The sequence below is a fragment of the Danio rerio genome, chromosome 13 (assembly GCF_049306965.1).
Source record: "Danio rerio strain Tuebingen ecotype United States chromosome 13, GRCz12tu, whole genome shotgun sequence".
In the NCBI taxonomy this organism is placed as follows: domain Eukaryota; kingdom Metazoa; phylum Chordata; class Actinopteri; order Cypriniformes; family Danionidae; genus Danio; species Danio rerio.
This window is the reverse complement of record NC_133188.1, coordinates 38,195,306-38,208,962: the sequence shown is the minus strand read 5'-3', so window position 1 is coordinate 38,208,962 and position 13,657 is coordinate 38,195,306. Positions and strand designations below refer to the sequence as shown.

Genomic DNA, 13,657 nt, shown 5'->3' with positions numbered 1-13,657 from the left:
GTTTTGTACGATTCTGAATAGTAAACCGTGATTAGGCTTGCATTTCCAATGCCATCAGAATCCATACTTAAAAAGCATGTTGAATGTCAGAAAGCAGTAATGCAGGTCACTTGATAGGTATGGTTTATGCCAGAAAATAGCAATCAATGTCATGTTGTATTATGTGCAATTCAACCAACCAATGCTCTGCAGGGAGTCTAGCTCCACCTTTTAGGTACTGGACTACCATTTACTGAGAAAAAACAAATGGTAGAGTATGATTTGCTGTTTTGGTAGGGTGGGGTCCTAAAGGGTACCACTTGCTAGAAATAAGGCATTAAAAGTTAATTTAATTGAACAATTAACACTTTCAACTACTCGCTGTTAAAAGGAATATCCCCCAAATCTTGGATAGCATAGTGTGAACTAATTAACAGCAAATTAACATTTTAGGGTGAACATTTGTTTAAAAATTGCTATCGGTTCAACAAACTGAGAATTCAATCCGGCCCCAGAAGCCTAAACAGAGAGATTTTGGTGAGCGTAAGCAATAGCTACCCGTTACGCAAGTTGGTGTGCGCAGAAAGACACCATGCAGCCACATGGCAGCGATTCAGTCTGACAGGAGAGCTCAGCATGTGTGGACAGCAGGCCAGTCGCAGTCTTTGATCTCCATTCGCATTGCCGTCTGTTTTGCGTTTTAGGTCTCGCTGAGCACGAGGCATTGGATACACCTTGAATGTTGGGGGCACTCGCTCCTGTGCCCTGCCACCTCTTAAAGACCAAGTATCTCTTTTCAAAGCTGAAGGGGCCCTCAGCAACCCCACAACCTCACAAATAACATTACGGCGTGCACAGCATAAAAGTGTCAGCCAACTGAATTGAAATGGAAAGTGACACAGGAAATATGCTTGTGTTAAGTGTTCAAAGAGAGCTACACCTTGTATTTTCTAATATGTGTGTATGCGCTTATGCAGTGAACAGGTGGAGGCTTTATTTTAGGAGTTACTGGGTGACAAAACATCCAGTTTTATTGAACTAAAACTGATTTATCTTATGAGTTAAACTTACAATAGTATGCAAAAAATATTTAAACATTGTACAAATCCCTCCACTTAGAACAAATGCAATTAATTACAAATCTCAACACAGTAAAAAAACATGGTGAAGCAAAAAAATGTTCACTCTTACAGGCTTAACAAACAACTAAAATCAATATGGCACTGAGAACATACAAAATGGGATGATTATAAATCCACAGACGGACACATTTTTGGACAACATATGGGATAGCCACATGATTGTCGCTTATTGTAACTTATGAATATTAAAGCAAAGCACAATTAACTCAAACTACAAAAAACGCCATCAATCTGCAAATCTGACATCAAACAAAGGCATTTGGGAGTTCTATTGTTTCTCTGAAGAACCGGTAAAGGACTTTACTTTATGATTTCTGATAAAACAACATTTAAACTATCAGAAAAAAACTATTTATCTTAAGAATTACGCCTACGCAAAAATGTAAACATTATACCAATCGCTCCTCAACGAACAAATCTAATTACTGTATTTGTGAAATAGCAACTCAGCAAGTACGTGTCAACATACAGTGAAAAAAACATGTTATAGCAAAAATCCATCACTCTTGCAGGCAAAACAAACAACAAAAATCAATATAGCGCTGACCACATACACAATAGGACAAGTATAAATCCAGACTCCCTGTAGGACAAAGTTAAGGACAACATATGGGACAGCCACATGATTGTCTCTTATTGTAACTTATGGATATTAAAGCAAAGCACAATTAACTCAAACTACAAAATGCCATCAATCTTCAAATCTGACATCAAACAAAGGCATTTGGGGAGTTCTTTCGTTTCTCTGGAGAGCTTCTATTTTCACCTCTGGGTTATTGTCGAGTGTGTAATTTATTTCTAGACTATAAATCTTTGGCAGCCCACAGTTAAGATTATAAGATGTGGGGAGTAGGAAAGGCAGGGGGAAGACAGGGATAGAACTCGTGCTGTCTGTTAGAGCCTCAAAAACAAATACGATGCTACAAATAGAGCAGTCTGGAACTCTACAAAAGCTCATGGGATATAAAGACTAACCAAAACACTGAGAACAATAGACCTTCAGAAATTAAACAATTCATTTCAACACAGAAAGCGTTCAAATAATTCAGCATCCACAAATTACAGTGTAACAGTACAGTGCAACGTAAATGCAAAAGTTTGGTCTTTTTAGTTTACTTTTTGGTGAACTTGAATATCCTAACAATATCCTACCTGTGTTGCTGAGCTTCTGAAAGCAATTCTGATTAAAACAGAACGTTTGAGGATGGGCATGAAGAGGGTTAACCAATTGGAGATAGTTATGCAAGTTCTGAAGTCATTTCACGTGGCGGCCATCTTTGAAACAGCTTTTGGTCAGCATGCTCTGGCTTTCTGTTTGAATAGGGAAACATCAAATTCTTTAAAATTGCTTGCCAAGCTAACGATTAAATTTCATATTAGGAATCACCAATAAAACTAAACAGCAACTGTCGCTTTAGTTTCATTTCTAAACATTTGAAATTCACACAAAATCTGCATAAACTCACGTCTGGTCTGAGACGTGGAGAATCTCCCCCCACCCGAAGAATCCTATAGCGATCGATGATTGGCTCCTGCACGCAAGAAGGCGGGGCTTCATTCGCCATATTGACCGTTACACTTTCCCCCGTTGAAAATGAGTGACATGTCTTCAAAATGCAGCAACACAGGTAAGAAGAATTTGCGGTTGTGTTAAGACATTTAACAGCATTTGTGATTAAAACAGGAAATGGGGAGGGGGTTGCAGATTGTTAACCAATCAGACATAGTTATGCCAGTTTAGAAATGTGATTTGCTACTCACCAGCTAAAGGTGTAAAAAGGAAATTTAAGAGGATTTGATTGGACTGACTGATTTGATTGATTATCTGCTCAAGGATAAATCATACTTTGTTGTCCTTTCAAACTTTTTCTTATAAAGGGCCAAAATTCAAACTTGAAAGGTAGCTGTGGGCTGAAGGTAGCTAAATATAGCAATATGAATAACATTTAAGTTGCTATGAGTAATTTCCTCATGGATTTCATCAATCATACATTTATGGGGTTGCCACGGCAGAATGAACTACCAACCTATCCAGCATATGTTTTGCACAGCGGATGCCCTTCCAGCTGCAAACCATCACTGGGAAACATCTATACACTCTCATTCATACGTACACTATAAACAATTTAGTTTTACCCAATTCACCTATACCACATGTCTTTGGACTTGTGGGGAAAACCAGAGCACCTGGAGGAAACCCACGCGAACACGGGGAAAACATGCAAACTCCACACAGAAACGCCAACTGGCCCAGCCAGGGCTCAAACCAGCGACCTTCTTGCTGAAAGGCCATTGTGCTACCCACTGCGCCACCATGCTTGTCATTTATTTATTAATTTTTTACTTTTATTGTTATTTATTTTACGATACAGCAGAACAATAATTTAACAGAAAAAACATGCTATCATACATCATTACTTCCATACACATATCAATATGCACATGCACAATTATCTATGCATATGCCACATAAACTTGGTTGTAAAAAAAAGAAAAGCCAAATGCATAAGATTGCTGTATCTCTTCCAATTACCATTTATTTATGTTGGTCATTTATCTTGCACACACTCGCATAACACTACAGCCAATTAAGCTTTTTCAATTCACCTATAGCTCATGTCTTTAGACTGAGGGGGAAACTAAATTCCACTGTGACACCCGGATTTCATAATATTTAAAAATAAAAACCGTATTTACTAATGCATAAGAATTTTTTGAAAATGTATATTATTTTAACAAATTTATTACAATAAAAAATATTCCATGTATGAAACAATGGAGTGCAAAGCCGAATACACAAGTCATGCTGAGCCTCCCTTTGGCTTGATTTGCCTGCTGACGTCTTGTGCTTTGTCTCCTATTCATGGACACTTTGTCCATTAAAAAAAAAAAAATATATATATATATATATATATGATTCATTTACAACATTTAATTTCAGTTTGCTTTTTCTGTAGCTCCACATTAAATCAAACAAACACAAAGTTATGTTAAATTAGAAATGAGAATATCTGTTAAAGGCATTCCCCAACCCTTCCCCATCATTCTGCCTCTGGTGGGTATAAAGGGCCAACTTAACTCTTAATGTCGCTAGTGAACACACTCAATGCATTTTTTTTTTTTCAACACATCCCATAATTTCTAAAATATCAGCCTCTACCAAATGGTTGATATGTCAGTTTACGGTAAAAGTACCAGAGTTAATACCGTCAATACATACTATGAAAATCAGAAAAATATGAAGTGTATGACCAATTTATTTAAAAATAATCATCAAAATTAAACATTTATAAATACCAAATCCTCTTTATTTATTAAAGTATGCCGTAAAATATTTCAGATTCTAAAAAGTCATTATTTAAAACTATAAAATAGTGCATGCAGTTAAAGGGTTAAGGCCTTTCAAGCATTCCAAACTGAAGCCCTCATTCATGAGAAAATGATCTAAGCTAATATTCATTTCTTTGTGTGAAACCTAAAAAGACAATATATGAATGAATGAATCAACACAAACAAATGCACACCATACCTCAGCTTTATTGAGCATTACAATAACAATAGGTTAGTACGATCTGCTGTTTGAAACGTTCACAGACATTTCATCATAAATGCAAAGTCAAGTAAAACTAAAATAAGCATATACACCTTACATTGTATACTGCAAGAGTTTTAACATAAGAAACGATAGACTGCAGAACTTGAAATAACAGCCCTGCCAGAAACCCTCATCAATTTAATAACCTTCAAAGTATAGGATTCAGTGTAATTAATAAATACATTTTTAGAGATCCTCTTGTTTTTCTGCCATTATAAAATACAGACCTAAAATATACTTTACATTTTCAAAGATGGACTAACAGTCTTTTTTAAGCTTGTTTTTTAGGGGGGTCTCATCTCCTGAGCACTACACTTGGCATTAGAAAACACACAAAACTGTTCAGCTGTTAATAGAGCTCAACCAAGTGCACTATGTAGCTTTTTTAATATTTTTCAAGTGAGCTCACAGTACGCAAAAGAAATGCATACATTGATTCAGCAACATGCGCCATGTTATTAGTACACCCACGAACAGTGCAGTTAGTAAAAGTAGTGCACTTATTTAGTAAGACGCTGGGCAAAAGTGCGTGTGCATCTAGTCTCATCACAAGATCTTTCTCTGAGCCTACTGCCATCAACTTTGTGGTGAAAGTGTAACGACCACGGACTGACTCGTTTTCAACAGTGCATATGATTAGATCTGAGAAAAGTCCCACTATTTAAAAGGAACAGTTCATCTAAAAATAAAACCGCTCTCATTTACTCACTCATTATTCCAATTTGCAAAAGGTTTTTATATGTTTATATGGAGTGCATTAGTGTTCACCTATTTTTTTCATTGGTGCTGGTTTCCAAAAGTATTTTTCCATGCATCTTGCCATAAAGATTTGGGAGAAAAAAACATCTTAAAGCATATAAATAGCTAAAAAGTGGATCATAACATTTCAGACTTTGATTTGAAGCAAAAAAGTATATGAACATTGGCGAAAAAATGCAAGACTCTGTACTCAAAGGATTAAATAATATAAAAAATACTACAACTTGGAAATATAAATTGATTAATTTAAATCTACTTGCATTTATAGAAACAAAAGACTTCAATTTTATATACAATCAATTTTCAACTCAACCAAGTCATCATTTGCAGTGCTCAATAGGAGTGGTTGGAAAAATTAGACCTCTTTTAGTGCTCTTTAGTGGACCTTTCTGTCCACAAATTTTTTTTTACACACTGCACTATTAACCTCATGAAGTCAAGAGCCATTTTGGGGTTTCCGCCTGGATTTTGCTAACCCAAATTTAAAAGCTTCCCAAATCCACATGCAGAGATGTAAATGCAAAAGTTTGGGTTTTATTTTAAAGAAAATCCTTTGCATTTTCAGAAAACACTGTTGACAGTGATAAAAAAAAAACTGGATATGTAGTCTGTGTTATCATAACCCCTCCACAAAAAAAGAGGAGCCTTTTTTTTTTTTTTTTTTAACAAACTCAAATTTGAAAGTGCACCATTAAGGTTCTGTGTTGTCTAGGTTGCTGTAATTAATTTAGATTGTTCCAGCACATGTCAGTAATCATAGAAAAAAAGAAAATGTCTCTATCATAATCTATGCAAAAGCTATTCTGTTATAAATTTTATGTAATTTCCGCCTATCAAATTTTATTAGCCTGCCATATCCAAATGCAGTGGTATAAATGAAAAATGTGTTTTTGGACAGAAAACCCTTTGAATTTGCATAAGAAACTGCTGAAACAACTGTTTGAATAGGTCTGTCCTTAAAGTCTTATTCACTTTTGTTAAAAATCTATTTCACAATTGGAGAAAATTAACACAGTTTTAACTTCCGGAACTTTACTGTTGTGCTCTGTAAAGGGGGAAGCTATAAAAAAGGATATAAAACACCCCAAAGTATTGGGACTCGTGTATGAGTCCATAAAACATCTGAAGACTGTATGGACTATTTTTTATGATACTTTGATCCTTTATTATTTATAGTTTATTGTATAGAAAATAATGGCCAGGGGTCTGTTCTTCATACACAGACTACTCAATTAGCTGGATTTGGTTATTGACGATTTGACACGATCCAGAATTGTTTCATGCTTCAAAACTCATCTGAGAGTTGTTGTCATAGCAACAGTTCTGGTAGCTCGAACCTGCTCACGAGCAGGCTAATTTTTATGTAAATAGGATAAGCTGGGGTCATTCAAGCAAAGGTGATACTGAAAGTATGTACCGAATGCTGATTTTTTCTTACAATATAGTAGTTATGTACACTTGGTAAAATAGTTTTAAAAAGTTTAATAAATAAATAAACCGTATGCAAACTGCACTCTGAAATAAAAGCACAAAACTGTCATGAGGCGTTTTTCCTCAAGGGGTTTCAAGAAAACATTTATTAATATGGACGTCTTAGACACACATGTGGACTGTTTTAAGGTACCAGCTTTAGTACAATTTGTGTATGATAATAGACATGCACAATATTCAACTGTTTTTTTTTTAAGGTATAATAATTTATGCAGTCATGTTTTGACAGCTAATATGATGGTGATTTGGTGCTTCGCAAAAGTTGCAGACACTTTTATCGATATCAAAGCTTTTTTGATGCAAAATTAATTTAAACGGCCAGTTTTTCCTTACGCTGATTTGGAAACTTTAAAGGTCTAAGCTACTATAATAAAGAAACTCCACTCTAAATGTAAAACTAATTAAATTGCTAAATAATCTTGACATGAAAGTGTAAACGTAGTCCACAACAAAGGTGGAAAGTTATTGCATATCTTATTTTACATATGATATTTTTTGCATATCATAACTGTTTACTACGAACTTTATGCAATTTTGCTTACATGGATAATTGAATATTAATCAGATGATGTCATAATGCTGCTGTCCCATCAGCCAATCAATGCATTGCTGATCATGATTTCAAGGATCAATAGATCTGTCCTTCACAACACATGTAGTGATCTCAGATCAGTTCATCCACATATTTGAATCTGATTGCTAACTTGTTTGACTATCTGAATTAGCCAGAGATCAGTTACCAAGATTAAAAAATTATACAATCCGTCAAATCATTTGAGATCATTTAAGCGAGGTACAAAGAACGGACCCCATGATGCACTTAAATATAACCTTTCGTGTTCTACAGTTTGGAATAACATGACAGTGAGTAAGTGAATGTATTTTTGGGTGAACTATCCCTTTGACCAAACTGGCATACATAGCTTTAAAAAAGTCAAATGTAAAGTTAATTGTTTTTTTACATTTCAATAAGGATTATATCCCGTTTTCCATACTCCATATACGCATTTGCGACTCACATCAAGCACACGTGTCAAATATCTCCACTCAAACTTTATTATGAATTACTAAACTGAACTTCTGCACAAAACGAGCATCTCGGCTATATAAAAGTAATATTAAACGTCACATGAGCCAAAAAAAAAAAAATCCTAAACTAAAAGCTACATCAATGACCACCCTGTTTTTAACAACCCATAGCTTATTTACAATGACAAGGATGGTGCATATTGTTTCATGGAGGAATAGAAATGGAGTAGGGTTATCACGAATTCGAATTACTGGAATTCGATACCAATTGGCACTGAAATTTTAAAAACGTCCATTTCCAGCTAACATTTGTGCACTGTTGAGCTTGTTCTTAAACATCACTGATTTGCCATTGTGTTCACGTGCTCAACAGAAATGACTGTGATTGGCCGTGAAGGTCATCAGTTCACCGAACTCACTGCTGTTTACTGAGTGTAATCGCAAATACAGGGACACTGGAGCGTTTCAAAGTCATGTCCATCAGCTGGTTTGTCTATAAGCTGACATTTGAGAGATCCGCTAATGAATCGCAGCTTTAAAGCACTCCAGTGTCCTTATATCTGTGGTTACACTCAGTAAACAGCAGTGAGTTCGGTGAAACGATGACCTTTACAGGCAATCACGGTAATTTCGGTTGCACAATGGCAAATCAACACTGTTTAAGAACGTGCTCCACAGCGCTCAAATGTTAGCGGGAAATGGAGGTTTTTAAACTTTCATTACAGATGAGTATCGAATTCCAGTATCGTGACAACTCTAAAATGTAGCATCAAGTCTTATCCAGCACATACTAGAAGCTGAGTTTCTTGGAAGCCCACTAAAACCAGAGCAGCGCACTAGTCCTGAAGTGCACTTGGCATGTCCTCCTTTCATAGCAGATGCTTTAAGCAAATTACCCTGCTAACCCTGTCTCAAGTGACAGTAAAACAGATGACGCTGTCTACGCTGTGCCCGTGAATGCAGCGCCAAAAAATATGGTAGGTTGTATAAAAGAACTGAATAAATAACATATCGGAAATAACCGTTTATATCTGTGCAAGAAAGAAGAAAATGGAAGAAAAGACATATTGCAACCTTTTTGTCCCTTTATGATTGTGTCCTACAATGACACAACGTCAATCTCTTGCGCAGTGAAGATCTCGACGCTGACATATTGCTGCAGAAATAGAGGATGATGATTTCAGACCGCTTCAGTCACTCGCGGTCCCGAGTCGACACACTCCACCTTCGATCGCCAGAGACTGTCCGGCCACTGCTCCAGGAGGAAGTCTGGATATGTGCGTCTGGCAAACAGAGAGAGAAACACACAGCTGTTGAATGCTGAGACAGAGGTGTCATCATTTCAATCAAAGCAAATGCCGCTTGCTTTGGCCACACACCCTGGTCGTGCTCTTTGACAGGCTACGATAAGCGGCCCTCAGGGAGCCGGAATGAAGCAGACAGAATGGAAGTGACTGAGTGGTATCATCTCCGAGAACTCTAGGCCACCTGTCGCCAAACACTGGCTTGTTGTGGGAGGGCATGCATATGGCAGCAGTCTGTGGAAAAACGTGACCCCTTTCAAAGCATGGTGAGTAATGCTATCATAGTGATCCATATCTCGCTCCCACGCTCCGTGTGACCTCTCAGCACATGCTAGACACTAGCCAGGAGACAATATCTCAGAACTATAAACAAACTAAGACAATACCAATGGAAAACATGTAATATGTTAAAAGATAGAAATATATCTAAAGGTGGTAAGTCTTTCAAAAAAGTATATAAATTACAGACTTCCATTGAGAATTATATAGGGCCTCAAGAAAATCATCATTCCCTGTGAAAATCTATACCTTTACTCACATTACACCCTGGGAGAAGGCTACACAAACATTTTAAAGGCTGGAAAAGTTATTCGGAATGTGATTTTTATATCAGGCTGTATGACAAAGTAATTTCTTCAAAAAGGTATGATGATTTTCTATAGGATTTTTCAATTTCTTCATCTAAGATATACATAAAATGTGATGTTTTGTTGTTTTGAAACATGGAACCAGAATCAACACAGATGACTTAGTATGTCATAGAATTCAGCAAATTATGGATGAATTAATCAAATTAAATAATAAAAAAATGGACATTAATTTGGGCTGTAACGATACACGATATAAAATCGAAATCGCGACACTCAGATCTACGATCCTGTGTCGTGGTGTGATAAGGGAGAATCGCGACACACCCCGTGACTACCTTTCCAATAACGTCACGCGTGCCTGCAAAAGTTGAGCTAGTTGAAGAAGAACGTGAGGAAACACTTTTTTTCCGCTCGACATTACGAGCACTGCTCCGTTTAAGCCCTCGCAATTAGCGTTTAACCGGGAGAGCTCGCAAGGCGCTCTTAATAAGGGACTGTCTGAATGTGTCAGGAATATCAAAAACAAAACCAACTTAACCCCTCTTGACAACAGACAACGGCAGAAACATTGCCAGTGCTGTCAAAGCATTGTTGTTAATGTGGCTGTGCAGAGAGGGGTGGGCGTTCACCAGATGCTCCGACTCCTCAGCAGAGGAAACTTTTCTGTAACCGTGCTGTGCGCTTTCTGTTTGAACCTTTAAGAGTTAACGTTACGTGCTGACTGACAGCGCGATGCGTGAGGCTAGGAAACAGGACGAAGCTTTCAGTTAATATGAACACAGTTTCTACAGTTATACGTTATTTAGAGATAAAGGTATATGACTCTGGTTATAATCACTCTATCTTGCTGGAAATTTATAGCCGTTTCGCTTTACTTCAGGACGCATGCTGCTCTGAAGGTCTAATCGCTGTTTTAAGTTATCCAGAGCTGTATGAATGTACAAATCTTGAATATAACAATAGCATTAAATATTACAATTGTAACAACACAGACAGCAACACTTATGCACAATCGATACCCTGCTGATTCAGTCGTTTCATAAGAGGACCGCACTTCTTCTCTTCTTTTTTCCTTGTCAACATAAAGGCAGTGAGATGCGCCTTGTTTTCGGCTTATAAAGCATGTATGCACATTAATGCAATAGCATATTTAAACAACAAAACTGTTTACAAAAAGTCTACAAATGCGCGCGTTGTTGTTGTCTTTTCATCACGCAGCACGCGCACTTGAACCGCCAGGGAGAGAGAGGAAACAATCAGGACTTATTCTTTAAAATAATGATTTCTATTAAAATGTAAAAGGTTTTGTTATAATAATAATAACAGCGGGGCATTAAATAAATGCATATTTTTTCCGTGGAGCGGGCAATTTGAGGAAGTCTGCGATTTTTATTTGACGGAAGAAAAAACATGATTGGAAAAAACAGCCTATGCCGGTTGTTAAAAAGAATCAGTCAGTATTTTCGTTTTGCAATATAAATTAATTATTTAAATGAAAATAATTTTGGGCAGTCCTATTTATTTTATTCATTTTATTTAAATTATTCTGCTCTTCTGTGCTAAACACTACAGGTGCGTGAAGATGCTCTGTTGTTCTTTTCTGTTATTAATTTGCTAGCATTTAAAAATAAATCAGTAGCCTATTTTAAAATGCAATATTTAATGTGTCAGACACAAAATAGACACATCAATTTGTTTAATATAAAATTAATAGTAATCTGACCAGTTAACCGGTATTATAATAACAGATTAATGAGCGGCGGTTGTCTGTTAGCAAAATTAACCGAAATGAGCATCCCTAGTAGCCATTTAATTTACTTTTTCTATGTAAGAGAACTTGATTGAAAAAGAATTTTTAACATGCTTGAACCATCTACACAATGGAGTTTAGTTCGGTTTGGTTTTTCAAAAGTATTTTGTTACAAAGAAAACAAAAATGATATAATTCTATTTAATAAAAAATAGTTTTAAAAATCTTTTTTTCCCCACCCCACACGAAAAAAAAATCGTGATACGAATCGAATCGTGGGTCAAAAATCGTGATACGAATCGAATCGTGGGTTTGGTGTATCGTTACAGCCCTAACATTAATTAAAATAAATGACCAACATATGTAAATGGTAATTGTGATAGATATGGCAATCTTATGTCTTTGGCTTTTCTTTTTTTTTTTTTTTACATGCAAGTTTATGTGGCGTATACATAGGTAATTATGCATGTGCATATTTAAATGTGTATGGAAGTAATGATGTATGTTAGCATGTTTTTTTTCTGTTAAATTATTGTTCTGTATTGTAAGAAAATTAACTAAATAAAAATAAAAGTAAAAAATTAATAAATAAATGACAGGCAGCACGGTGGCGCAGCGGGTAGCACAATCGCCTTACAGCAAGAAGGTCGCTGGTTTGAGCCCCGGCTGGGCCAGTTGGCATTTCTGTGTGGAGTTTGCATGTTTTCCCCATGTTTGTGTGGGTTTCCTCCGGGTGCTCCATTTCCCCCTCAAGTCCAAAGACATGTGGTTTAGGTGAACTGGGTAAAACTAAATTGTTTATAGTGCATGTGTCAATGAATGTGTATGGATGTTTCCCAGTAATGTGTTGCAGCTAGAAGGGCATCCGCTGTGTAAAACATATGCTGGATAAGTTGGTGGTTCATTCTGCAATAGCGACCCCAGATTAATAAAGGGACAAAGCTGAAAAGAAAATGAATGAATGAATGAATGAATGAATAAATGACTACAATAAGATAAATAATCATGATGCTGCATAAGAGGACTGTTGTCAGTTGTTCATAAAACAACAGAGCTCAAATGTATTAAAAAGGCTTTGCTTAAAATGTAGACAAGGAACTGGCGTAGAACAGAAGTTTCTAACATGTTTCTGCTAATCGCTAACACATACATGTAACAATAAACACATTTAAACATTCAGCTGAAAAATGAAATCTTTTTTTTTTAAAAAGATTAGGGGAGCTTTTTTTCTTGCTTCCAATGTTGTTTCCATAGAGAGATTAAAAACCTTCCTTTATACAAGCTCATAACATTGTGTAATTACATAACCCAAACACTGAGGACAATTTCTGCATCTGAGCTCAGCCTCAGGCTGGTGCTGAGTGACGTCCAGTTTGTGAACAGATGAATTTTTTGGTCTGAATCTTTTTAGAGAATTGGATGATATAGTCAACTAAATCAACCACTAAATCAACAGAACTATCTAAAGCATGTCCATCCAAGGTTCATATTATTCAGGATTACTAATATACTGCATACATCAAGTCAATGCGTGATTACATATACAAACGTAAATATGATATTTGAAACAGAAACAAATTGTTTTTAATAGGTCATTTGACCTTTTTTTCAGTGATTGGTTGCAGCTGGAAGGGCATCCGCTGCGTAAAACATTTGCTGGATAAGTTAGCGGTTCATTTCACTGTGGCGACCCCAGATTAATAAAAAGACTAAGCAGAAAAGAAAATTAATGAATGAACGAAAGTCGTGTGACCATTGACTTATACAAATCACTAAACACCAAAGTTTAAGCTAAAAATCCTCTTTAAAGGTGCAGTAGGTCATTGTCTTCAGAAGCATGTTTTGTTGTGCTGGTTGAAAGTGTCTTCACAGTCTAACTGTAATGATTACAGTAAATGATCTAAATGTATTTATACGTATTTTTATATTTTGGGTAAGGCATAAAAAAATGTGAAAAGTAGCTTAATCTGTCTGTCAGCAAATGCAGATTTGAACAACTGCGCAGCCATTTGTACGCA

At 36.2% G+C, this 13,657-nt stretch overlaps 1 protein-coding gene and 1 long non-coding RNA gene across 7 annotated transcripts in view; both read right to left on the bottom strand.

Annotated features, from left to right (window-relative positions):
* The window catches only part of LOC141377032 (uncharacterized), a 48,622-nt gene extending 45,866 nt beyond the window's left edge, over positions 1-2,756 (bottom strand). The window contains exons 1-2 of one of the 2 annotated variants that reach the window (XR_012388827.1): positions 2,588-2,756; positions 2,274-2,432 (exon numbers count right to left, since the gene is read on the bottom strand). This is a non-coding gene — a long non-coding RNA (uncharacterized lncRNA). Of the gene's footprint in view, positions 1-1,039; positions 2,433-2,587 lie in introns of those variants that run through there. The other variant, XR_012388826.1, reaches the window with a different exon arrangement.
* A 1,882-nt stretch (positions 2,757-4,638) lies between these two features.
* The window catches only part of tasp1 (taspase, threonine aspartase, 1), a 60,610-nt gene continuing 51,591 nt past the window's right edge, over positions 4,639-13,657 (bottom strand). For 2 of the 5 annotated variants that reach the window (XR_012388638.1, XM_073919817.1), the window contains exons 14-15: positions 9,375-9,533; positions 7,523-9,278 (exon numbers count right to left, since the gene is read on the bottom strand). Coding sequence is in view for 3 of the 5 variants with exons in the window: in XM_073919817.1 (XP_073775918.1) it covers positions 9,186-9,278; positions 9,375-9,533 (252 nt within the window). In the remaining 2 variants the exon portion in view is untranslated. Of the gene's footprint in view, positions 9,279-9,374; positions 9,534-13,657 lie in introns of all 5 variants that reach the window. The other 3 variants (XM_005156968.6, XR_012388637.1, NM_001100953.1) reach the window with 3 other exon arrangements.